The sequence below is a fragment of the Ornithorhynchus anatinus genome, chromosome 4 (genome assembly GCF_004115215.2).
Source record: "Ornithorhynchus anatinus isolate Pmale09 chromosome 4, mOrnAna1.pri.v4, whole genome shotgun sequence".
NCBI classification, from domain to species: domain Eukaryota; kingdom Metazoa; phylum Chordata; class Mammalia; order Monotremata; family Ornithorhynchidae; genus Ornithorhynchus; species Ornithorhynchus anatinus.
Window position 1 is genome coordinate 22,111,996 of NC_041731.1, and position 24,776 is coordinate 22,136,771.

The following is a 24,776-nucleotide window of genomic DNA, read 5'->3' on the forward strand; positions in this document are numbered from 1 at the left end:
AGGGAGGTGGAAAGAGTACCAAGTTGGAATCTGTGGGTAGCATCGTTCACCTCACCCATGACCCCTTTTTTGTCAGGGTTTTGTTGACTCTATCTCTCTTTTATGGGATTTGTTTAGCTCTGATAATAATAATAATAATAATAATAATGACTGTGGGATTTGTTAAGCGCTCCCTGTGGGTAAGGCACTGTTCTAAGCGCTGGAGTAATTACAAGATAATCGGGTTGGACCCAGTCCCTGTCTCACACAGGGCACACAGTCTTAGTTCCCATTTTACAGATGAGGGAACTGAGGTCCGGAGAAGTGAAGTGACTTGCCCAAGGTCACCCAGCGGACAAGGACTAGAACCCAAGTCCTTCTGACTCCCAGGCCTGTGCTCTAGCCATTAGGCCATGCTGCTTCTCCAGTGACCTGTTTGCCTCCAGTCCTGAAATGAAACTTTACACATCACTGAGTTGGAACTGGCCTGGGAAGGGGGTTGGATCCTCCCTGACAATCAGACTGGACTCTGCAGAGGTCGAACATTGACCCCCAGCTAAGACCAGCCGAAGAGAGCCGGCCAGACAGCCGCTGGGAAGACTAGGCTACCTCGGAGGACGTTGCTGGAATCCCACTTCTGGGAACAGGACATAGCAGGTGAGAAGGGACAGACATCTTTTCATTCATTCATTCATTTAATCGTGTTTATTGAGTGCTTACTGTGTACTGAGCACTGTACTAAGCTCTTGGGAGAGGACAACAATAGACCCATCCCCTACCCACAACGAGCTTACAGTCTAGAAGGGGGGAGACAGATATCAATACAAATTAAAAAATGACAGATATCGATAGAATTGCTTTGGGGATGGGTGGGGGGGAAGAAAAAAGGGAGCAGGTCAGGGTGATGCAGAAGGGAGTGAGAGAAGGGAAAAGCGGGGCTTAGTCTTGGGAAGGCCTCTTGGAGAACATGTGCGGGAGCTAACAAGGCTTCCAAAACTGAGGAAGGGGAAGGGTGAGGGAGGCGGTAGCTGCATCGGCCCAAACCGTTGATGGAGTTCTTTCCTGCTCGTTGTGGGCTGGGAATGTGTCTGTTTATTGTTGTATTGAACTCTTCCAAGGGCTTAATATAGTGCTCTGCACACAGTAAGTGCTCAATAAATGCGATTGATGAATGAATGAATACTCAGTCAGGGTCCCAGAGCCAGTCTGAGAAGCCTGAGGAGACCAGGAGGAAAGGTCAGTGGAGGAAGAGGGAGGAATCCCTTTAGTCATTTGTCTGTCTTGAACAAGAAGACGACAGTCTCAAGTTGCCTAGTGGATAGAGCCTGGGCCTGGGAGTAAGAAGGACCTGTGTTCTAATCCCGCCTCTGCCACTTGTCTGTTGTGTGACCTTGGGCAAGTCGCTTCACTTCTCTGGGTCCCAGTGATCTCATCTGGAAAATGGGGATTAATAGTGAGAGCCCCATATGGGATGAGGACTGTGTCCAACTTGATTAGCTTGTATCTACCCCAGTGTATGAAACAGTGTCTGGTAGATAGTAAGTGCTTCACAAAAACCATTAAAAAAAAAAAAAAGCATGGACCTGGTAGTCAGAGAGACCTGGGTTGTAATCCAGCCTCCACCACTCGTCTGCTGTGTGATCGGTGGCAAGTCACTTCACTTCTCTGCGTCTGTTACCTCATCTGTAAAATGGGGAATAAGACTGTAATCCATATGTGGGACGGGGACTGTGTCCAAACTGATGAACTTGCATCTACCCCTGCCCTTAAACAGTGCTTAACTCATATGGTATTTTACAAATACCATAAAGAAAAAGCAGCTCGTCAAGTTGTCCCTTTGGAGTCCTCCTATCTGTCCACCAAGGGGAAGTCATTGAAAGGAATGCAAAGGGCTTACCCCCCAAATGATAATAAAAATAATAATAATGATAATAATAATAATGGTATTTGTTAAGTGCTTACTATGTGCCAGGCACTGTACTAAACGCTGGGATGGATACAAACAAATTGGGTTGGACATAGTCCCTGTCCCATGTGGGGCTCACAATCTCAATCTCCATTTTATAGATGAGTCAACTGAGGCACGGAGCAATGAGTGACTTGCCCAAGGTCTCACAGCAAACAAGTGGCGGAGCCGGGATTAGAATCCATGACCTTCTAAATCCCAGGCCTGTGCACTACAGCTATCAGACCTGGGGTCGGGGCGCCTCTGTGACAGGGAGGTGGGGACGACTTCTTCAAATGCCATCAAGCTGTTTCCCATCCTTAGCAACGTCATGGTCCCACCCTCTTCAGACCATCCCGTCTTCTGTCATAAGGTCATTCTGGTATGTGCATCCGTAGAGCTTTCTTGGTAAAGTTATGAAAGAGGTTTACCACTGCCTTCTTCCACACAGTAAAAACCTGAATCTCTGTGTGTCTCTGCCATTGTTCGAGGTGAAGGATGGCATGAGGCGGGTTTCCTCTCCCAAGATAGACGGGAAAGGGGCTGACCTCTTCCTTGGGATCTCGTAGGAGACGGAGATCGAAAGTTCCCATGGCCCACTTCCGCATCCGGCGCTATCGGGAGGAGGACTTCGAGGCCGTGTGGGACATTTTCACGCGGGGGACGTTGGAACACGTCCCCGTCACTTTCCGACACCTGCTGAAACAGGCAAGAACCTACCTGCTCCTTCTGGGGATCCTGCTTGCCCTGTTCGTGGGCTCAGAGCCCATCTACCCAGTTCTCCTCGCCCTCCCGGTCCTCTCAGCCGCCACGTGGTTCATCATCAGACTGCCCTGGTCCGGCTACTTAAAGAACGCCCGCCGCACTGACATGTCCGACATTCGGAAATTCTACCTGAGCGAAGAAGGTTCCTGCTTCTGGGTGGCCGAGTCTTCAGGGAGGGTGGTGGGCATGGTGGGTTGTCTCCCTGAGGAGGGTCCCCCCAGAGGAGAAAAAAAGCTCCGGCTGCTCCATATGTTTGTGGACCAGGGGCATCGAGGCCAGGGCATCGCTAAGGCACTGGCCAGGACTCTGCTCCAGTTTGCCCGGGCCCGGGGCTACACCGAAGTCATCCTCACTACCAGCAGTGTGCAGTATGCGGCCCAGAGGTTCTATGAGGGCCTGGGCTTCCTCAAAGTCGGCGAATCATTTTGGTCCCTGAGCTGGAGGCTGGTGGCTATTCCTTTCTTTCATTACAAATACCCCATCCCTTCTCTTCCCTGAAATGCCCCCCTTCTGGATGGTAAGCTCCCTGTAGGCAGGGTATATGTCCACCAACAGTATGGCTGAGTATTCACCCATCCACCAATTCATTCAGTCAGTCATATTTATTGAGCACTTACTATGTGCAAGGCAGTGTACTAAGTGCTTGGGAGAGTACATTATAACAATAAACAGACACATTCCCTGCCTACAAAGAGCTTACAGTCTAGATTGATAGGTAAGAGCCCCTGGGTACTAAGCTTGGTGTAGTGGATAGCATACGGGCCTGGGCATCAGAAGGACCTGGCTTCGAATGCCGACTCTAGCCCATGCCTGCTGTGTGACCATGAGCAAGTCACTTAAATTCCCTGTGCCTCAGTTACCTCATCTGTAAAATGGGGATTAAGAGGGTGACCCTCAGTGTCCAACCTGATTAATCTGTATCTACCCTAACACTAAGAGCAGTGCTTGGCATATTGTAAGCACTTAACAAGTACCACTGCCATTCTTACTATACTCTCCCTGGATGCCGAGCAGAGCGGGGTTTGAGAGTTGTTTCTGGCTCTTCTGGCTCTCGAGCCAGGCGGGGAGAAAGGGGGCATTGAAAACCACCTTAGGCAAGGGGATGGGGTGCCCTGAAACTCTCACAGTGTCCAATGCAACTATTGCATAGGGCACCATTGTGGCAACTTATTTTAAAGAGGCAATAAGGGAGTTCTCCTCCCTACTTTTATTTTCCTTCTCCTTGCTTCCCTTCACTTTTCTCCTCGCCTCCAATTCTCTCCCTTGTCCTGCCGGCAGCAACAGTTGTGGCTAAGAAGTTGTCATGCAGGGTGATGACATCAATTGTCATAATAATAATCATTATAGTATTTGTTAAGCACTTACTGTGTGCCAGACAATGTCCTGAAGACTGGAGTAGATACAAGGAAATGGGGTTGAACACAGTCCCTGTCCCACGTGGGGCTCCCAGTCTCCGTCCCCATTTTACAGATGAGGTAACTGAGGCACAGAGCAGTGACTTGCCCAAGGTCACACAGCAGACAAATGGCAGAGCCAGGATTAGAATCCCCAACCTGGTGACTCCCAGGCCCGTGCTCTAGCCACTCTGCCATGTTCACATTATACCACGTGCAAAAAGAGGTGACGATATCAATTGGAGTCACCATTAAATTAATTATCCTTAGCCCCTTTACTGCATGGGTGGATGAGGGATGAAGCATTTGAAACCCTTAGATTACTTACGTTTGTGTGGATTTAATTGTAGGATTGTACTCGAAGAGCATCGACTGTTCATAATCCTGTTAGATTAGTTATGCTCATGTGTATTAAATCATATGATTGATTCTTTGAGCAGAAATGTTCACAGGTTTAAGTGTATGCTCGTGTGTGCTAAATTACATGATTGGCTCTTTGCCTACCAACTGATTAAAGGTTTCATTTTGGTTAGCTGTTTGACACAAAAGCCACCCAACTGTTGCAATAAAAGAGCCCAGCTTTCCAGTCATCTTTGGGGTAACTTGTACACACCTTGTTCTCCTGGGCACAGGCCTGGGAGTCAGAAAGACCTGGGTTTTAGTCCTGACTCTGCCACTTGTCTGCCACGTGATCTCAGGCAAGTTATTTGACTTCTCTGAGCCTCAGTTATCTCATCTATAAAATGGGGATTAAGACTGTGTGCCCCCTGTGGGAAAGGGACTGTGCCCAATCGGACTTGCTTGTTTCCCCCCTGGTGCTTAGTACAGTGCCTGGAACATAGTAAGTATTTAACAAATACACCTATTATTATCATCATTTCTATCGTTGTTGATATTATTATTGCAGTAAAAGCCAGTCCAGGACCCTCCAACTTTTTATCCTCTTACTTTAGCAGCATCCCACAATCTTCTCAGGCCTAAATCAGGCAAGAGGGGTCTAGGTGGAAATTAAATATCATGTACTCAACATCTGAAACACAGAGTTTCTAGATTTTAAAATAAGAACAAACTTGCCACAGCACTGTGACCCCAGGCCAGAAGTACAGCTGGGAGCCAAAGAAGAGTTGTTCCGAGGGAAGCTGCTCAGACAAGGTAAGGCACTGGGTTCTACCTCTATTTTTTCAAATGTGTTGTGGTATTGGTTAAAGTACTTACTGTGTGTTAAACCACTCTTCTAAGCGCTGGGGTAGGTACAAGTTAATTAGGTTGCACACAGTCATTGTCTTACATGGGGCTCGTAGCCTAAGTAGCAGGGAGAACAGGTATTCCTATTTTACATTTGAGGAAACTGAGGCCCAGAAAAGTTAGGTGACTTGTCCATGCTCGTTCAGCAAGCAATTTGTGGTTAGAACTCAGGTCCTTCTGACACCCAGGCCTGATCTCTCTCCACTAGGCCATGCTGTTTCTGTTATCCAAATTCTGCAGTGAAGGGGTCCTTATCTGGTTTTCCTTCCTCACAACAGATTTGCAAAACTATCACCATGGGGCAGACAGTTCCCCATCCCTGCTGTTTTTCATAGGGTTTGTTTTGATTATTTTTTTGCTATATGTTAAAAAAAATGGTATTCTTTAAACACTGAGCAAGTTACTTCACTTCTCTGTTAATAACCTTAGTTACCTTAACTTCTCTGTGTCTCAGTTACCTCATCTGTAAAGTGGGGATTAAGACTGTGAGCCCTATGTTGGACAGGGATGGTGTCCAACCTGATTATCTTGTATCTACCCCAGTGCTTAGAACAGAGCCTGGCACATAGTAAGTGTGTAACAAATAACTTTTTTTTTTTAAAAAAAGAATTTCCAGGATAGATGGGGAGGTCGACATTAATATAAATAAATCTGTCACAGGGGATTGGTGTCTCTTGATCAGGGACCAGGGGAGGATGCAGGTCAGACTAAGGTCAGCTGGGCAATGAGCTGACCCCTGAGAGGGTGGAGTGTGAAAATGGCAGGGAACATTTCTACCAACTCTGTTATAGTGAGCTCTGCACTCAGTAAACACACTTGTCTGGTATACGACCTTGGCCAAGTCACTTCACTTCTCTGTGCCCCAGTTCCCTTATCTGTAAAATGGGGTTTGAAGACTGAACCCCATGTTGGGCCGGGACCATATCCAACGTGATTAGCTTGTATCTACTCCGGCGCTTACTAAAGTGCCTGGCACATAGTAAGTGTTTAACAAATAACATTAAAAAATATGGTTGAGAGGGCGGGGAAAGGAATGACCATCCTGCCTCTCTTGCCATCAGGAGGTGCTGAGAGTACTGGTGGATTCGTGGATGGGTCAGGAGCAGGAGTTTGGCCTCTTTGATGCCTCCCAAATGGGTCTGGGAGTCGTTGGGGGATTGGGGTGAAATGAGAATGGGAACCCTGCACTCTGAGCCTTATTCTTGGGGCTGGAGGAAGCAAGGTGGGAAGTTGACTTTGGTGACATCCCCTCTAGAGTGTAAGCTGGTTGTAGAGCTCGTCCTCTAGACTGTAAGCTGGTTGTGGGCAGGGAATGTGTCTCTTTATTGTTCTGTTGTCCTCGCCCAAGCTCTTAGAACAGTGCTCTACACACAGTGAGTGCTCAGTAAATATCAATGAATAATTGAATGAATGGAGAGAACACATGCCTGGGAATCAGAAGATATGGGTCCTCCCCAACCTGTCTGCTGGGTGACCTTGGGCAAGTCACTTAACTCCTCTGGGCCTCAGTACCCACATCCATAAAATGGGGACTGAGACTGTGAGCCCCATGTGAGACTAATGATTGACTGACAGGGACTGTGTCCCATCTGATTTTCTTGGGTTCATCCCAGCACTAAGGTCAGTACCTGGCACGTAGTAAATACTTAATAAATACCATATTTATAAATACCATATACCAAATAAATATTATTATTATCCACTCATCCAGGAAATTGAGAAGGGAAGATGCCTCCCCAATATTTCGCTATGAATAGGAGACAAGAAACTCCCCAAAATCCTGATAACTTCCTTCCCCAATGTCACCTCTTCTCTGTTCTCTTCCCCCCTCCATAGGATGCAGGTAAAAAGGCTCAGGTCTTCCCACAACCCCATCTCCCCCCGACCCCAATTCCCTGTGTTTGCAAGCTGATCAATCAGTCATATTTATTGAGCACTTACCATATGCAAAGCACTCTACGCTTGGGAGAGTACAGTATAACAGTTGGTAGACGTGGTCCCTGTCCACAATGAGCTTACAGTCTAGAGGGGGAGGCAGACATGAATATAAATAAATAATGGATATATACATAAGTGTTGTTGCGCTGAGGGAGGTATGAATTAAGGGAGCAAATCCAAGAGTAAGGGTGACGCAGAAGGGAATGGGAGAAGAGGAAAAGAGGGCTTAGTCAGGGAAGGCCTCTTGGAGGAGATGGGCCTTCAATAAGTCTTTGAAGGTGGGGAGAGTGATCGTCTGGTAAGAAGAGGAAGGGCATTCCAGTCCAGAGGCAGGTTGAGGGCGAGAGGTTGGTGAGGAGACAGAAGAGATTCATTCATTCAGTCATTTATTGAGCAGTTTCTGGGTGCAGACCACTGTACTAAGCGCTTGGGAGAGCACAGTAAAGGAATAAACTGACACATTCCCTGCCCACAAGGAGATTGAGGTATGTTTACTGTTTCCCAGTAATTTCCAGAAGAACAGCTGGGCTCCTGTCCCTAGAGGGGGTGCTTCTCCCCACAAACTACCCACACACACAACCCCACCCTCCCCAAACCCCAGAGCTGCTGGTCCCCAAAGCATCATCATCATCATCATAAATGGTATTTGGTTCTTTGTGGTATTTGTTAAGCACTTACTCTGTGCCAGGCACTGTACTAAGTACCTGGAAGAGTACAGTATAAAAATAAGAAGACACATTCCCTGCCCACAGTGAGCTTAAAGAATAGAAGGGAGACAGGCATTAGTATAAATAAATTACAGATATGGACATAAGTGTTGTGGCTTGGACCCCTTTCTCACTCAACCCAAATAGTCCCCAAATCCTGTTGGTTTCTACCTTCACAACATTGCTAAAAACCCACCTCTTCCTTCTCCATCCAAACTGCTACAATGTGAATCCAAGCACCTATATGACCCTGCCTTCGAATACTGCATCAGCCACTTTGCTGACCTCCCAGCCTCCTGTCTCACCCCACTTCAGTCCATACTTCACTCTGCTGTCCAGATCATTTCTCTAAAAAAAGGTTCAGTCCAAGTCTCCAAGCTCCTCAAGAACATCCTTCTCCACATCAAACAGAAACTCCTTGTTGTTGACTTTAGAGCATTTAATCACCTTGCCTCCTATCTTACCTCACTGATTTCCTACTACACCACAGTACTTTCAGGTCACTTCCCTAACACTAACCTCCACACTGTACCTCAGTTTCGTCTATCTCACCATCAACCCTTTGCCCATGTTGTACTTCTAGCCTGGAATGCTCTCCCTCCTCATATCCGACAGGCCATCACTCTTCCCACCTTCAAATCCTTATTAAAATAACATCTCCTCTAAGAGACTTTTTCCTACTAAGCCCCCTCATTTCCCTGAATCCCTCGCCCTTCACCGTTGCCATTACACCTGATTTTCACCCTTTCTTCACCCCACCCTCACAGCACTGATGTACATATCTGTAATTTATTTTAATATCTGCCTCACCCTCTAGACTGTAAGCTCCTTGTGGACAGGGAAAGTGTCTACCGACTCGGCTATATTATACTGTCCCAACCCTTAGTAAACGCTCAGTAAATACAAGTGATTGATTGATATTTCAGTGATAGAGGCTAGAAAAAAATGTTTCGTGTGACCCCACTGGATGGTGAGACTGACCCTGCTTCTGTTTCTCATCCTTTACCTTCAGATCTATAGAAATGGCCTTTGCACAACTAAATAATAATAATTCTGCTATTTGTTAAGCAATTACTAGGTGCCAGGCACTGTACTAAGCACTGGGGTGGATACAAGCCCATTGGGTTGGCTACAACCCCTGTCCCACATGGGGATCACGGTCTCAAACCCCATTTTAAAGATGAGGTAACTGAGGCACAGAGAAGTTAAGTGACTTGCCTAGGGTCACACAGCAGACAAGTGGTGGAGCCAGGTTAAGATCCCATAACCTTCTAACTCCCAGGCCCGGGCTCTTTCCATTATGCCATGCTGCTTCCCCAGCCTTTCAGACACCACAGCTACCCTTTGGGGTGGATGGTCTGCTACCCGCAGTCTATGGTGGCCAGATTTGACTTGGGACCAGTCACTTCACTTCTTTGGCCTCAGTTACCTCATCTGTAAAATAGGGATTAAGCCTGTGAGCCCCACGTGGGACATGGGCTGTGTCCAATCTGTTTATCTACCCCAGTGCTTAGTACAATGCCTGGCACATAGTAAGCACTTAATAAATACCATTAAAAAAGAAAAAAGCTAGGTTCATGAAATCATCAGCTGCCCCCACTCAGGATCCATGTTTTTCTCCCTGACCTCCCTGGTGTGACTCTTCTGCATCTGCTCACGGGCCCACTTGCCCCTTATGGCTCGTTATCTTTGTCCATGGCTCCTGGACACCTTTAGGCTGACACCACTGACCTGACCAGTTCTAGTTCCCTCCCCATCCGGCTCCCCCATGCAGCTTCAATCAATGGTATTTATTGAGCGTTTACTATGTGCGGAACACCACACTAAGCTCTTCGGAAAGCACGCTACACCAGAATTAGCAGACACACTCTATGTCTATATCAAGTTTACAGTCTAGAGGGAGTTTGAAAGTTGACAGATGGATTTCTATTTGAATTATTGGCCTCAAGATAGGGGCTGGACTCTGAATAGGAGGAGTGTTGACTGCTGGGAATGGCAAGAGACATCACCTTCTTGAAGGGTAGAAGGGAACTGAGGTGTCCAGTTTGCTCTCTAGTCCAGTTGTGGATGGTCCTCCCTCGGAGTTGAACGACGGTCAGAGATACGGTCCCGTCATCCTCCTACCTGCTCAACCCGAACTGCCTAGGCACTTTCTTACAGATCCAATGCAGCCGATTTTGACAGTTTCCATCATTCCACGAGCTTCGCTCTTTTGTCCGCATCGCGACACATTCCTCTTCTTGCCTCCAGTTGTCTGGTTGACCTTCTTCCCAAAACCTAGACATGTATGATAGTCAAAGACAGGCATTGGTGTGAAAGTTTCATCTCAGGTAGAAGACTCAGATAGAAAACATTTGCAAGAAGTCTCTTCAAGGGGAAGAGCCCAGGAGCCCAAAGAAGGAAAGCAGAAAGTGGATTTAGAGCTCACTGTGTCAATCAATTGTATTTATTGAGTGTTAACTGTTTGTAGAGCAATGTACTAAGTACTTGGGAGAATACACTTGAACAATATAACTGACACATTCTTTGCTCACAGGGAGCTTACATTCTTGGAGGGAGAGGGCGACAGACATTAATATAAATAAATTACAGATATGTTCATAAGTGCTGTGGGTCTGGGAAGGGGGATGAATAAAGGGAGAAAGTCAAGGTGACACAGAAGGGAGCTGAAGAAAAGGAAAAAAGGGCTTAATCAGGGAAGGCCTCTTAGAGGAGATGGGCCTTCAATAAGGCTTTGAAGAGAGGGAGAGTCACTGTCTGACAGATAGGAGGGAGAGCGTTCCAGGCTAGAGGCAGGACATGAGCTAGAGGTTGGTGGTGAGAGCGAGGTAGAATGAGAAGGTTGTGATTAGAGGAGCGAAATGTGCAGACTGGGTTGTAGTAGGAGAGTAGCAAGGTGAGGTAGGAGGGGGCAAGGTGATAGAGTGCTTTAAAGCCAATAGGATTTAGCTGGAAAGAAGGTTTCTCTTTGAAATCCAATGATTCTTTTTTTTAGGGCTCAAGCACAGCATGGGAATGCAGGGAGACTTAGTCTCTCAACTCTCTCCATTTTTGCCTTTTCTCCTCCTTTGTCTCCAGCCCCATCCCATTTTCTCTCCAAGAATCCACTGTTTTCTTTCTATCCAAACTGCTACCACGCTATTCCAAGCATTCATCTCTCGACTACCTCATCAGCCTCCTAGTTAACGTCTCTTCACTTCAGTTTTTTCCTACCCCAATCCATATCTCACTCTTCTGGCCAGATATTTTTTCTAAAATATCATTCTGTGCACCTCAGAAACCACCTGCGGTTCCTCATCCATCTCCTCATCAAAGAGAACCTCCTCACCATCGATTTAAGGCACTTAATCAGCTCTTTCCCTCCTAATAATAGTTAATAATTATGGGACTTGTTAAATGCTTATTATGTGCCAAGCACTGTTCCAAGTGCTGTAGTAGTTACAAGTTTATCAGGCTGGACACAGACCCCATCCCACATGGGACTCACACTCTTCATCCCCATTTCACAGATGAGATCACTGAGGCCCAGAGAAGTGAAGTGACATGCCCAATATCACACAGCAGACAAATGCTCCTACCAATCCTCACTCGTCTCCCACTACAACCCAACCCACACACCAACCTATTCTACCAACACCAACTTACTTGCTCTGCCTCCTCCCCTGTCTTGCTCAAATTTCCGCTCCCTCCTGAAATTGTAGACTGCAAGCTCCTTGTGGGCAGAAAGCATATCTACCAACTCTGATATATTGTCATAATTATGGTATTTGTTAAGCGCTTACTACGTGTCAGGCACTGTTCTAAGCGCTGGGATAGATACAAGTTAATCGGGTTGGACCCAGGCCCTGTCCCACACAGGGCTCACAGTCTTAATCCCCATTTTCCAGATGAGGGAACTGAGGCCCAGAGAAGTTAAGTGACTTGCCCAAGGTCACCCAGCAGACAAGTAGTAGAGCCAGGATTGGAACCCATGATCTTGTGATTCCCAAGCCCCTGCTCTATCCACTAGGCCATGCTCCTTCTCATACACTCCCAAGCACTTTGTACAGTGCTCTGCATTCAGTAAGTGCTCAATAAATAGGATCAATTGATTGATTGATTGGAACAGCTATTCCTCTTTCTTCAGGGGAAAAATGGAGGAACGGGCAGGACTGCCTGAATGATGAAGGGATGGGGGCTGTGGACAGAACTGGCTACATGGCATAGTGAGAAGCAGCATGGCATAGTGGATAGAACATGGGCCTGGGAGTCAGGAGGTCATGGGTTCTAATCTGGATACACCACTCATCTCCTATGTGACCTTGGGCAAATAACCTCTCTGTGTCTCAGTTACCTCATCTGTAAAATGGGTATAGAGACTGTGAACCCAACGTGGGACAGGAACTGCGTCCAACCCAATTTGTTTCTATTGACCCCTTAGTATTTAGTACAGTGCCTGGCACGTAGTAAGCAATTAACAAATACCATCATTATTATTCTTATATACCCACCATTTGCTCTCTGCCTCTTGGAACGGCGTCCCATCCGACCAACTCCACTGATGTTCCGTCCGTCTTTCTCTCAGTCCTATCCAGTGAGGAGAACCTTTGCTCTTTTTGGAAAGGTAGTCCTGCGGGACAAAACCCGTGAAGAGAGCTTGCGATATCTCCATCTTACCTCCGATAATACCCCGGGAAAAAACAAAAAGCAGCCCGCATCGTTTGGCTTGCCCATCCCGTGGATTTCTGGTGGTTTTTTTAGAGCTGGTTCTCTGATTCATTCATTTATTCATTCATATTTACTGAACGTTTACTGTGTGCAAAGCACTGTACTAAGCGCTTGGGAGAATACAGCACCGAGTGCTGGCCATTAGGCCCAAGTGTTTGTAATATCCATGTTTACTAATGCTGGTGCTAATTGGCGTTCTTAGTCGACTGACATAGATATGGAGCAGTAGTCTGTCCCAGGAGAGAGAGGATGGGTTTGAGGGAGCTGGGAAACCATCATCGTCTGTCAATCCATCAGTTGTATTCATTGAGCACTTAATCTTTGCCGGGCACTTTACTAAGCACTCGGGAGAGGACACTATAACAGAAATTTTTTTTTTTGCTTTTTAAGGTGTTTGTTAAGCACTTAACTTTGTGCCAGGCACTGTTCTAAGCACTGCGGTAGATACAAAGTCATTAGGTTGGACACAGTCCATGTCCCACATAATAATAATAATAATAATGGTATCAAGGGCTTACTGTGTACTGAGCACTGTTAGAAACACTGGGGTAGATACAAGGTAATCAGTTTGGGCACAGTCCCTGTCCCTTGTGGGGCTGACCGTCTTAACCCCCATTTTACAGATGAGGTAACCGAGGCCCAGAGAAGTGAAGTGACTTGCCTGCGGTCACACAACCCGCAAGTGGTGAAGCTGGGGTTAGAACCAGGTCCTTCTGCTCCCAGACCTGTGCTCTACCTACCAGGCCGTGCTGATTCTCCTCCAGAGTTGGTAAACACCTTCCCCCCATTCACGGCAAGCTCGATAATAAGAGCCCACTCACTTTCCCAGATATCTATAGAATCGTCTGAAAGTGCTCAGCGGATCATTCGAGTCCTGAGACCCATGGGAGCGGATGTAGCCCAATTTCTGCTTTTAGCCTCAAGGCCTCTACGCACTTTCATTAAAGTTTAGCAAGAACCAGGAGGGAAGATCAAAGATCAAAAATAGGGGATTCCCCCAGGAACCATAAGCCGGGCAGCCTGTACATAACGAAATCTTATGCAGCACACAGACACACTCAGGGATTCTCTTGGGGAATAAACCACCCACCGCCACCACCCTTGAGACCCAGGGAGTGAGAGAGGGGGAAGACAGGGCCACATAGACCTGCTCTTTCTCGGACATCACGGATGTCAGGTGGGAATTCCATGACTTGCAAAAACGCTCCGCCTCATCCCAGGACTTTTTGTCTTGTGAAAAATAATAGAGATTCCCTCCATACAGCCTCCAGCCTCCAAGGAACATGTTTAGGATGGCATCTGGGGAGGAGGGAGAAAAGGCAACTTCAGTCTTAAGGAGAATTAAGGTATCTTTTAAGCACTTATTAAGCACTGGGGTAGAGCCAGGATAATCAGTTTGGACACAGGTCCTGTCCCACATGGGTCTCACAGTCTAAAGGAGAGAAACCTTTGGGTGTTGGATCCCCATTTTACAGATGACACTACTGAGGCCCAGAGAAGTAAAGTAACTTAAAGTCACACAGCAGACAAGTGGCAGAGTCCGGACTAGAATCCAGGTCCTCTGAGTCCCAGGTCCGTGCTCTTTCCACTAGGCCATGCTTCCCAAAGGAAAGAAGCTGGTTAGAGTCCCAATAGGTGTATTTTTACCCAGTGCCAGTCTTTGAGCCCACCTGCCCAGAAAAATCAGTGTGTTGCTTTTGCCTTTCTTTAAAATTTGCCTGAGAAAATTTGACAGAAATAATTTTTGTTAAGCACTTACTATATGCCAGGCACTGTACTAAGCGCTGGGGTGGATACAAGCAAATCAGGTTGGACACAGTCCCTGATGCACATGAGGCTAACAGCCTCAATCCACATTTTACAGATGAGGCAACTGAGGCACAGAGAAGTGAAGTGACTTGCCCTGGATCACACAGCAGACAAGTGGTGGAGCCGGGATTAGAACCCATGACCTTCTGACTCCCAGGCCCGGGCTCTATCCACTACATCATGCTGCTTCTCTATGAGAAAAAGGGGAAAGGAACCTAGTTGAAGGAGCCAACTTAAGGTCTAAAATCCTACTGTTGATGGATTCCAATGGAAAATAGTGCCCAAAATCCAAAGCAATCTGCTCACGACCTCAGTCAACGAAGAACCAAACGAGAGCCATGGCCTTGGTCGGACTTAGGTGACGAGAGAGATTAAGGCAAATTTTAGGGGAAGTGTTTAGCTTAGGGAGGGGAGTTGGTGACTAGTTTTCTAACATTTGGACCATCACTGACTGCAGAGAAAAAAAATGTTCTCTAGAGCTTCGACTGTGGACAATTTGCTATGACCAAGTAGTCAGGTATCTTGGGATAGGGAGAAAACATATGATACCTGCTTTGTTGAGGCAAAGTGGCAAAACTCTTGGAGAATAAAGCAAGATAAAATAAGCCAGGTGGCCCCCTCGGGAGCTGGAGAATGAGAAACTGGAGGTGTCAGGGTATCTGAGGTCATGGGTTCGAATTCCAACTCTACCACTTGTCAGCTGTGTGACTGTGGGCAAGTCACTTAACTTCTCTGTGCCTCAGTTACCTTATCTGTAAAATGGGGATTAACTGTGAGCCTCATGTGGGACAACCTGATGGCCCTGTATCTACCCCAGCGCTTAGAACAGTGCTCTGCGCATAATAAACACTTAAATGCCAACATTATTATAATTATTATAATTATAATTATGGTACTTCTTAAGCGCTTACTATTCAGTCTGTCAATCGTGTTTATTGAGTGCTTATTGTGTGCCGAGCACGGTACTAAGTGCTTGGGATCGTACAATATGGGAATCAGAAGGTTATGAGTTCTAATCCTGGCTCTGCCACTTACCTGCTGTGTGACCTTGGGCAAGTCACTTCACTTCTCTGTGCCTCAGTTACCTTTTCTGTAAAATGGGGATTAAGGCTGTGAGCCGCATGAGGGACAGGGACTGTGTCCAAACCCATTTGCTTATATCCACCCCAGCCCTCAGTACAGGACCTGGCACATAGTAAGTGCTTAACAAATGCCATATTTATTATTATTATTATTATCATCATAACAGGCACAACCCCTGCCCAAAACGAGCTTACAGTCTAGTGAACGAGGTTACAGTCTGCAGTCTCTAATAATAATAATAATAATGTTGGTATTTGTTAAGCGCTTACTATGTGCCGAGCACTGTTCTAAGCGCTGGGGTAGACACAGGGGAATCAGGTTGTCCCACGTGGGGCTCACAGTCTTAATCCCCATTTTACAGATGAGGGAACTGAGGCACCGAGAAGTTAAGTGACTTGCCCAAAGTCACACAGCTGGCAAGTGGCAGAGCCGGGGTTTGAACCCATGACCTCTGACTCCAAAGCCCGTGTTCTTTCCAGTGAGCCACTCTACACCTACTGTGTGCAGAGTAAAGGCTTTAAAAAGACCAGGGAACCAAAAAAGCACAAGGCCTTGTGAGGGCCTGCCATATGTGCAACAAGGAACTGTTTTTGTATACAAGTGTGGAAGATTGTGCACTCATTATAAGTAGAGAACGTATCTGTCAATTCTGTTGTATTGTGCTTTCCCAAACACCCAGAACAGTGCTCTGCTATGTGCCAAGCATTGTTCTAAGCTCAGGGATGGATACAAGTTAGTCAGGTGTGACATAGTCCCTGTCCCACATGGGGATCACACTCTTATCCAATAATTGTGGTATTTGTTAAGTGGTTACTATTTGCTGAGCACTGTATTAAGCGCTGGGGTGGATGCAAGCAAATGGGGTTGGACACAGTCCCTATCCCTCATGGGGCTCACAGTCTTAATCCCCATTTTACAGATGAGGTAACAGGCTCAGAGAAGTGAATCGCTACTCTTCAAGGCCACCCAGCAGACAAGTGGTGGAGCTGGGATTAGAGCCCATGACCTCCATACTCCCAGGACCGAGCTCTATTAAGCCGAGGTGTCAGGGTATCATTTAGAGAATTCTAGGGCATAATTGGACTTACTATATTCGGCACTCATTGCTCTATAGGAGACACTGATGGTCTTCAAATCTCGCTTTAATGTAACAGGGTCTTCGCTAGAAGTGATGTTTTGCAAATGGTCTTGTGGCTCCTTTGGGTCCTTCTTAGTAGCCGGGATGGCCTCCATATAGCTTTTCGATGCATCAGCGACCCCAGCCAGTGTTGTGGTATTCTTTACATGAGCTGGCACCGTATCTGGGGCTTGGCTAAATGTATCCCCCGAAAGACCATCTTGTAGCTCGGTGGCCTTGCTAAAGGCAAGGGCATCCTTCGGATGGTCACCCCCTCTAACGGGGTCCATCCTAACCACAGGGGTCCCCTCCAAATAGACTTTGAAATTTTCCGGACCCAGGGTAGTCATAGTGGCACGTCGCAGCTGGTTTCTTAACGTCTTCACCTCCAAAGCCAGCTCCGTCATATTCTCCAAACGACCTTTGAGCTCCTGGATTTCCAAATTCAAGGTACTGATGTTGGCCAAGCAACTTTGTCTTCCTGCTTCCTCCCCTCTCCTATGATGTGTTTCTCCCTGGAAATCTAGAGAAGAGAAATTAAATTCTGAGTTTCAGACACAAAATATTAGCCAGAGGTAAAACCAGACCTATGCTCTTCATGAATCTACTCATATTCTTGGAGGGTCTTTTTTTTTTAATGATATTTGTTAAGCCCTTACTATGGGTCATGCACTATACTAAGTGCTGGGATAGGTAGAAGCTAATCAGGTTGGACACAGTCCATGTCCTATGTAGGGCTCATAGCCTTAATCCCCTGTCCTCGCTCCCGTGCCATGTCACACAATCATATTTATTGAGCACTTACTGTGAGCAGAGCACTATACTGAGCACTTCAGAGAGTACAACAGAGTTGATAGACGTTCCCTGCCCACAGTGAGCTTACAATCTAGAGGGAAAGACAGGTATAGTGGATAGAGCAGTATAGTGGATAGAGCACGGACCTTAACTCCTGTCTTTCATTCATCCATCACTAAATCCTGTCTCTTCAATCTTCACAACATCGCTAAAATCCACCCTTTCCTCTACATCCAAATTGCTACTGCGTTACTCCAGTCACTTATCTTATCCTGCCTTGATTATTGTATCAGCCTCCTGGCTGACCTCCCTGCCTCCTATCTCTCCCCACTCCAGTCCATACTTTACTCTACTGCCCGGATCGTTTTTCTACAAAAATAGTCAAGCCATGTTCCTCCACTCCTCAAGAAGCTCCGCATCAAAGAGAAACTCCTAACCATCGGCTTTAAAGCACTCAATCACCTTTCCCCTCCTACTTCACCTTGCCACTCTTCTATTGCAACCCAGCCCGCACAATTCGCTCCTCTAGTGCCAACCTCCTTACTGTATCTCGATTTTGTCTACCTCACCGCCGACCCCTTGCCCACATCCCGCTTCTGTTCTGGAACACCCTCCCTCTTCAGATCTGACTGACAGTAACTCTCCCCGTGTTTCAAAGCCTTACTGAAGGCACATCTCCTCTAATAGGCCTTCTCTGACTAACCCCACCTTTTCTCTTCTTCCACTCCCTTCTGCATCACCCTGACTTGATCCCTCTATTCATCCCCCTCTGCCCCACAGCACTAATGTCCATATCTGTAATTTATTTATTTATATTCATGTCTTTTCCCCCTCTGGGCTGTACACTCACTGTGGGCAGAGAATGTGTCTGTTCTATTGTTGTATTATACTCTCCCAAGCACTTAGTTCAGTGTTCTGCATCCCGCAAGCACTCAATAAATACAATTGACTGACTGTCTGACTCTGACTTCCAGGTCCATCCTCTTCCCAGTAGGTCATGCCCTACTGCTCTGAACCGCTTCGGTGTCTCTTCATTACAACTCAGGAGGCCAGACGGGCTGTAATTTACCTCCTTTTGACCTAGAATAAAGAGGGGACAGAGACAGCTTGCTCTCTGCTCTGTGTCCCTCAAAGTACTTCCAATGGGAAAGTCCACTCCTTATTAGTGGCAGCGTGGCTCAGTGGAAAGAGCCTGGACTTCAGAGTCAGAGCTCATGGGTTTGACTCCCAGCTCTGCCACTTGTCAGCTGTGTGACTGTGGGCAAGTCACTTCACTTCTCTGTGCCTCGGTTACCTCATCTGTAAAATGGGGATTAACTGCGAGCCTCACATGGGACAACCTGATTACCCTGTATCCACCCCAGCGCTTAGAACAGTGCTCTGCACATAGTAAGCGCTTAACCAATACTAACATTATTATTATTATTATTTACTATAAGTGTGGTCCCCATCCTCATATCTATAAATTCAGGGATTATCCAGCATGAGTCCAGAGAATGAACTTTTCCTTCAAAAATGTTCAGGATGTGCTTCCCCACTCCCAAAACACTCCAGTGGGTGCCCATTCCACCTCCACATCAAACAGAAACTCCTCACCATTGGCTTTAAAACACTGAACCTCCTTGCTTCCCTCCTGCCTCCCATCACTGCTCTCCTACTCCAGCTCAGCCTTCACACTTCACTCTTCTAATGCCAACCTAATCACTGTGCCTTGATCTCATCTATCTCACCCCTGACCCCTCACCCACGTCCCGCCTCTGGCCTAGAACAGCCTCTCTCCTCAAATCCGACAATGACTCTCCCCCACTTTTTTTTATAGTATTTATTGAGCGCTTACTATGTGCAGAGCACTGTACTAAGCGCTTGGAATGAACAAGTCAGCAACAGATAGAGACAGTCCCTGCCGTTTGATGGGCTTACGGTCTAATCGGGGGAGACAGACAGACAAGAACAATGGCAATAAATAGAGTGCCTTATTGAAGGCACATATCCTCCAAGAGGCCTTCCCTGACTAAGCCCTCCTTTCTTCTTCTCCCACTCCCTTTTGCATCTCCCTGGCTTGCTTCCTTTGTTCGCCCCCTCTCCCAGCCCCAAAACACTTATGTACATATCTGTCATTTATTTATTTATACTAATATCTGTCTCCCCTACCCCCTCTCGACGGTAACTCGCTGTGGACAGGGACTGTGTTTATTGTTGTACTGTACTCTCCCAAGTGCTTAGTACAGGGCTCTGCACACAGTAAGAGCCCAATAAATTCAATTGAATGAATGAATGATTGAATGAACGATCTGCCTGGATTCTCCTCTTCCCCTAGACTGCTGAATGTGGGCAGGGAATGTGTCTACCAAATCTGTTTTGGGAATTTTTTTTAATGTATTTCATAAGCACTTAGTATTCATTCATTCATTCATTCATTCAATAGTATTTATTGAGCGCTTACTATGTGCAGAGCACTGTACTAAGCGCTTGGGATGAACAAGTCGGCAACAGATAGAGACAGTCCCTGCCGTTTGACGGGCTTACAGTCTAATCGGGGGAGACGGACAGACAAGAACAATGGCAATAAACAGCGTCAAGGGGAAGAACATCTCGTAAAAACAATGGCAACTAAATAGAATCAAGGCGATGTACAATTCATTAACAAAATAAATAGTAGGTGCCAGGCACAGTACTAAGTGTTGGATATTCATTCATTCAGTCAGTCATATTTATTGAGCACTTACTGGGTGCAAAGCAGTATACTAAGCACTTAGAAGAGTACAATATAACAATAAACAGACACTTTCCCTGCCCAAAACAAGCTAGATCCAAGCTAATCAGGTTGGACATTAATGGGTTGAAAAATTGCCCTATGATAAAAAGTACAAGGAGTTAGAATTATTTAACCTAGGGAAGAGAGAACTAGGAGATGGGCACTAATAATCTTCACATAGATAAAGAGACATGGAAAAGTCATATGCTTTCCCCTAAGTGAGCAGCACTGTGAGAAACAGCATGGCCAGTAGAAAGAGCATGAGCCTGGGAGTCAGAGGACCTGGGTTCTAATCCCCAGGCTACAGTGTAGAGGGTGGGACTTGCACTTGTCTGCTGTGTGACCTTGGACAAGTCACTTAACTTCTCTGTCCCTCGGTTACAGACTTGATCCCCATTTTACCGATGAGTTGAGACCCATGAGGGCCACGGACTGAGTGCAACTTAATTACTTCTTGATTAAGCCCTCTTTTCCCCAGTTCGTTCTCCTTTCTGTGTCATCAATGCATTTGGTTAATAATAATAAAAATAGTATTTGTTAAGTGCTTACTATGTGCCAGGCACTGTACTAAGAGTCCCTATCCCACATAGGGCTCACCTTTGGACATTTGATATTCACCACACCCCCAATCCCACAGCACTTATATACATATCTTTACATTATATATTAGAAATGACTTATTTATATTAATGTCTGTCTCCCCCTCTAGACTGTAAGTTTGTTATGGGTAGGGAACGTGTCTGCTAATTCTGTTATACTCTCCCAAGCGCTTGGTACAGTGCTGTGCACATAATAAGCGCTCAATAAATTCCCCTGGTTGGTGGATTCATCTACCCCATTGTTAAGTACAGTGGCCTGGCACATTGTAAGTGCTTAACAAATACCATTTTAAAATATACTAAACAGAACAACTACCAAAAAAAAAACCCATTTTCATCTAGAGAAGTGTCTGACTCCGCGAAAGGGGAAAAGGGAAAGGGGATTTAAAGTGAACTTACACAGGATGGTTACAGCAACGAGAGAGGCGACCAGGGCCAGAGTCAGAAGGATCAGAGCAGCATGGACAATGTGTGGAATCTTGGCAGTTTGACGTGACTCTACCCTAAGAAATTGTCCTGTAAAAAGAGGTTGAAACAGAGGGGAGACAACTTCAACATCCCCACCTCACTTTATGCCCTGGACAGGGACAACATGCGCTTCTGTGTGCAAACTGATCTCAGAACTTTTTTTCAAAACCTATGAATGCAACTTTCTCCCTTCCTTCTGGGTAGGGATTATTTCATTCGGGATGAAGATAAATTAAAAGCACCGTGGCCTAGTGGATCGAGTACAGACCTGGGAGTCAAAAGGATGTGAGTTCCAAACCTGGCTCCGCCACTTGTCAGCTGTGTGACTGTGGGCGAGTCACTTTGCTTCTCTGTGCTTCACTTCCCTCATCTGTAAAATGGGGGTTAAGACTGTGAAATCACCCTCCTCCCCTTCAAAGATTTACAGAAGGCACAGCTCTTTCAGGAGGCCTTCCCTGAAAAAGCCCCCCTTTTCTTTTCTCCCACTCCCTTCTCATTGCCCCGACTTGCTCCCTTTGTTCTTCCCCTTTCCAAGGCCCACGGCACTTATCTGTCATTAATTTATATTATTGTCTGTCTCCCACCCTCTACACTGTAGCCTCAGCTACCCCATCTGTAAAATGGGGATTAAGACTGAGAGCCCTGTGTGGGACAAGAATTATGTCCAACCAGATTAGCTTGTATCTAGCTCGTTATGGACAGGAAATTTGTTAGTTTTTGTTGCATCGTACTCTCCCAAGCACTGAGTACAGTGCTCTGCACACTGTAAGCACTCAATAAATACGATTAAATTCCTGTGGGATGGGAACTGGTTCCAACCTGATTCGCTTGTCTCTTCCCCAGCGCTTAGTACAGTAAGTACTAATACCTAGTAAGTAAGTACGTAAATAAGCTTACACTTAGTAAGCGCTTAGCAAATATTGTAAATGAATAAATTGTTCACTCCACTTTGGATGTGGTCCTCTATTGGGCCTGTTATAAATGTTTGTAGAGTGTCTGATGCATAGTAAGCGCTTAACCAATACTACAATTATTATTATTGTTGTAAGCAGCATGATGTAATGGATTGAGCCTGGGACTGGGAGTCAGAAGGTCGTAGGTTTTAATCCTGGCTCCACTACTTGTCTGCTGTGTGACCTTGGGTAAATCATTTCACTTCTCTGGGCCTCAGTCTCTTCATCTGTAAAATGGGGATTGAGATTGTGAGCGCCATGTGGGAGAGGGACTGTGCTCACACTGCTCACAGTCAAATCTCCATTTTACAGATGAGGTAACTGAGGCACAGAGAAATAAAGTGACTTGCCCAGGGTCATCCAGCAGACAAGTGACGGAGGGGGAATTAGAACCCGAGTCCTTCTGACTCCTAGGTCCGTGCTCTATCTACTAGGCAACACTGCCTTTCTACTGCACTCGATTCCAGCTGCTGGTGAAATCATTGTTTTCACTCATAGATATTTGGGCTGGACTTCCAACCAACATCCTCACCTCAGATCAGACCTGTGAGCATCTGAGCAGGCTGAAAATTGCGAATAATGGTTTCCAAGTGAAGCCGACAAGATCCAAAAATGCATCTTTCCATCCCATTCGCTCCTTGAATCTTGCCTTTTATTCCATCAAAGTTGCTCCCCCCAAAATTGATCAATCAAGCATATATTATGAGCACTTACTGTCTGCAGAACATTGTACTAAGTGCTTGGAAGGGTAGAGAAGAACAGAATTACAGTCAGCCAATCAGTCGTTCATACTTACGGAGTGCTTACTGTGTGCAGAGCACTGTACTAAGCACTTGGGAGAATACAGTACAACAGAATTACAATCAGTCGTCTGTACTTATGGAGCGCTTACTGTGTGCAGTGCACTGTACTAGGCGCTTGGGAGAGTACGATCTAACAACAGACACATCCCCTGCCCACAGTGAGCTTCCAGAATGGGGAAGCCATACCCTTTCCTGTGCGCACTCCCACCGAAATATTGGCCTTCGGGAACAGAGTTCCTCCTCCTTACCCAATGGCCAAGGCGATATTTTCCCCAAACTGACATTCTCGTAATCTTCTGGGTCCATCCCTTGTCCCCTCGGCCGCTGGTCACTTCTCCAGAAGTCTTCAGAAACCGACCCTTTACCCACCCGTCTCTCAGCGATAGAAACAGGAAGCGAGGCTTCACACTTGATGCCCCGGTTGGTTCGGCAGAGCATATCCATCCTCACCGCCTCCTCTGAGGAAGTGACGTGGAACTATTGTTTTCTTCACCCTGGGACCCCCGAGCCTCCAACCCCCAGGGGAACCCCAACAGTGTGTTTATGGCAGTTTAACTCTTCAAAAATAACTTTCGTCAGAAAAGTTCACACCCGTAACGGTACCACTGCCCTGACCTTTCCTATAATAGGAAGTGTGCTGGGTCGGATGTACTCTTTGCTGCACATCAAATCTAGAAGTGGAAGGAACAGATTTGAAACCTCTAATCTGGGTTTATTCCCTGGCCCCTTAAGAACATTTAATCTTCACAGCAGGCCGGGGCTTCAACTGCTCCTAATTAAGTCTGTCTGGCCTGTGAATCTAAACTGTGACTCAATCAGTTGGATTTATTGAGTGCTTAGTGGGTGCAGGGCTGCTTCTTGTCAGCTGTGTGACTGTGGGCAAGTCACTTCACTTCTCTGTGCCTCAGTTCCCTCATCTGTAAACTGGGGATGAAGACTGTGAGCCTCACGTAGGACAACTTGATTACCCTGTATCTACCCCAGCACTTAGAACAGTGCTCTGCACATAGTAAGTGCTTAACAAATACCAACATTATTATTATTACTATTATCAAGCGCTTCGGAAAGTATGATAAAACAGACCCGGTAGGCGCTTTCCCTGCCCACAACGAGCTCACGGTCTTGAGGGGGCGAAAGAGGTCATCATCGTCGTCATCATCATCAATGGTATTTATTGGGCGCTTACTAAATGCTTGAGAGAGTACAGTACAAGAGGTGGTAGACACATTTCCTGCCTTCAAGGAGCTTACAGTCTAGAGGGGGAGACAGATTTCATTTTCATCATCATCTTCATCGGGATTTATTGGATGTTTACGGTGTACAGAGCTCTGTACCAAATGCTTGGGGGAGTACAGTGCCAAGGAATTGGAAGTAATAATAATAATAATTATATTTGTTAAGCGCTTCCTATGTGCAGGCACTGTTCTAAGTCCTGGAATTGATACAAGATAATCAGGTTGTTCCACCTGGGTGCACAGTCTTAATCCTCATTTTACAGATGAGGTAACTGAGCCACAGAGAAGTTAAATGACTTGCCCAAAGTCACACAGCTGACAAGTGGTGGAGCTGGGATTACAACCCATGACCTCTGACTCCCAAGTCCGTGTTCTTTCCACTAAGCCAGCAATGTTTCCTGCCTACAAAGAGCTTTCGGTCTAAGAGGGGAGACAGATGTCATCTTCATCATCATCATGATCATCATCATCAATCGTAT

The 24,776-nt window shown here is 46.3% G+C and overlaps 2 protein-coding genes across 2 annotated transcripts; one reads left to right on the forward strand and one right to left on the reverse strand.

The window, feature by feature from the left end:
• Positions 1-494: 494 nt before the first annotated feature.
• Positions 495-3,494, forward strand: LOC100086348 (N-acetyltransferase 8-like). The gene is made up of 2 exons (XM_001516436.3): positions 495-636; positions 2,494-3,494. Exon 2 carries the CDS (start codon positions 2,516-2,518, stop codon positions 3,185-3,187), a length of 672 nt encoding a protein of 223 aa, XP_001516486.1. The 5' UTR covers positions 495-636; positions 2,494-2,515; the 3' UTR covers positions 3,188-3,494.
• A 5,981-nt stretch (positions 3,495-9,475) lies between these two features.
• LOC114811098 (C-type lectin domain family 4 member K-like) lies at positions 9,476-23,413 on the reverse strand. The gene is made up of 6 exons (XM_029062294.2): positions 23,311-23,413; positions 21,238-21,354; positions 16,661-17,212; positions 13,828-13,979; positions 12,464-12,582; positions 9,476-10,250 (listed from the first exon to the last, which is right to left on the reverse strand). The coding sequence occupies exons 1-6, from the start codon at positions 23,366-23,368 to the stop codon at positions 10,094-10,096; spliced, it is 1,155 nt and encodes a 384-aa protein (XP_028918127.1). The 5' UTR covers positions 23,369-23,413; the 3' UTR covers positions 9,476-10,093.
• Between the last annotated feature and the right edge of the window lie 1,363 nt (positions 23,414-24,776).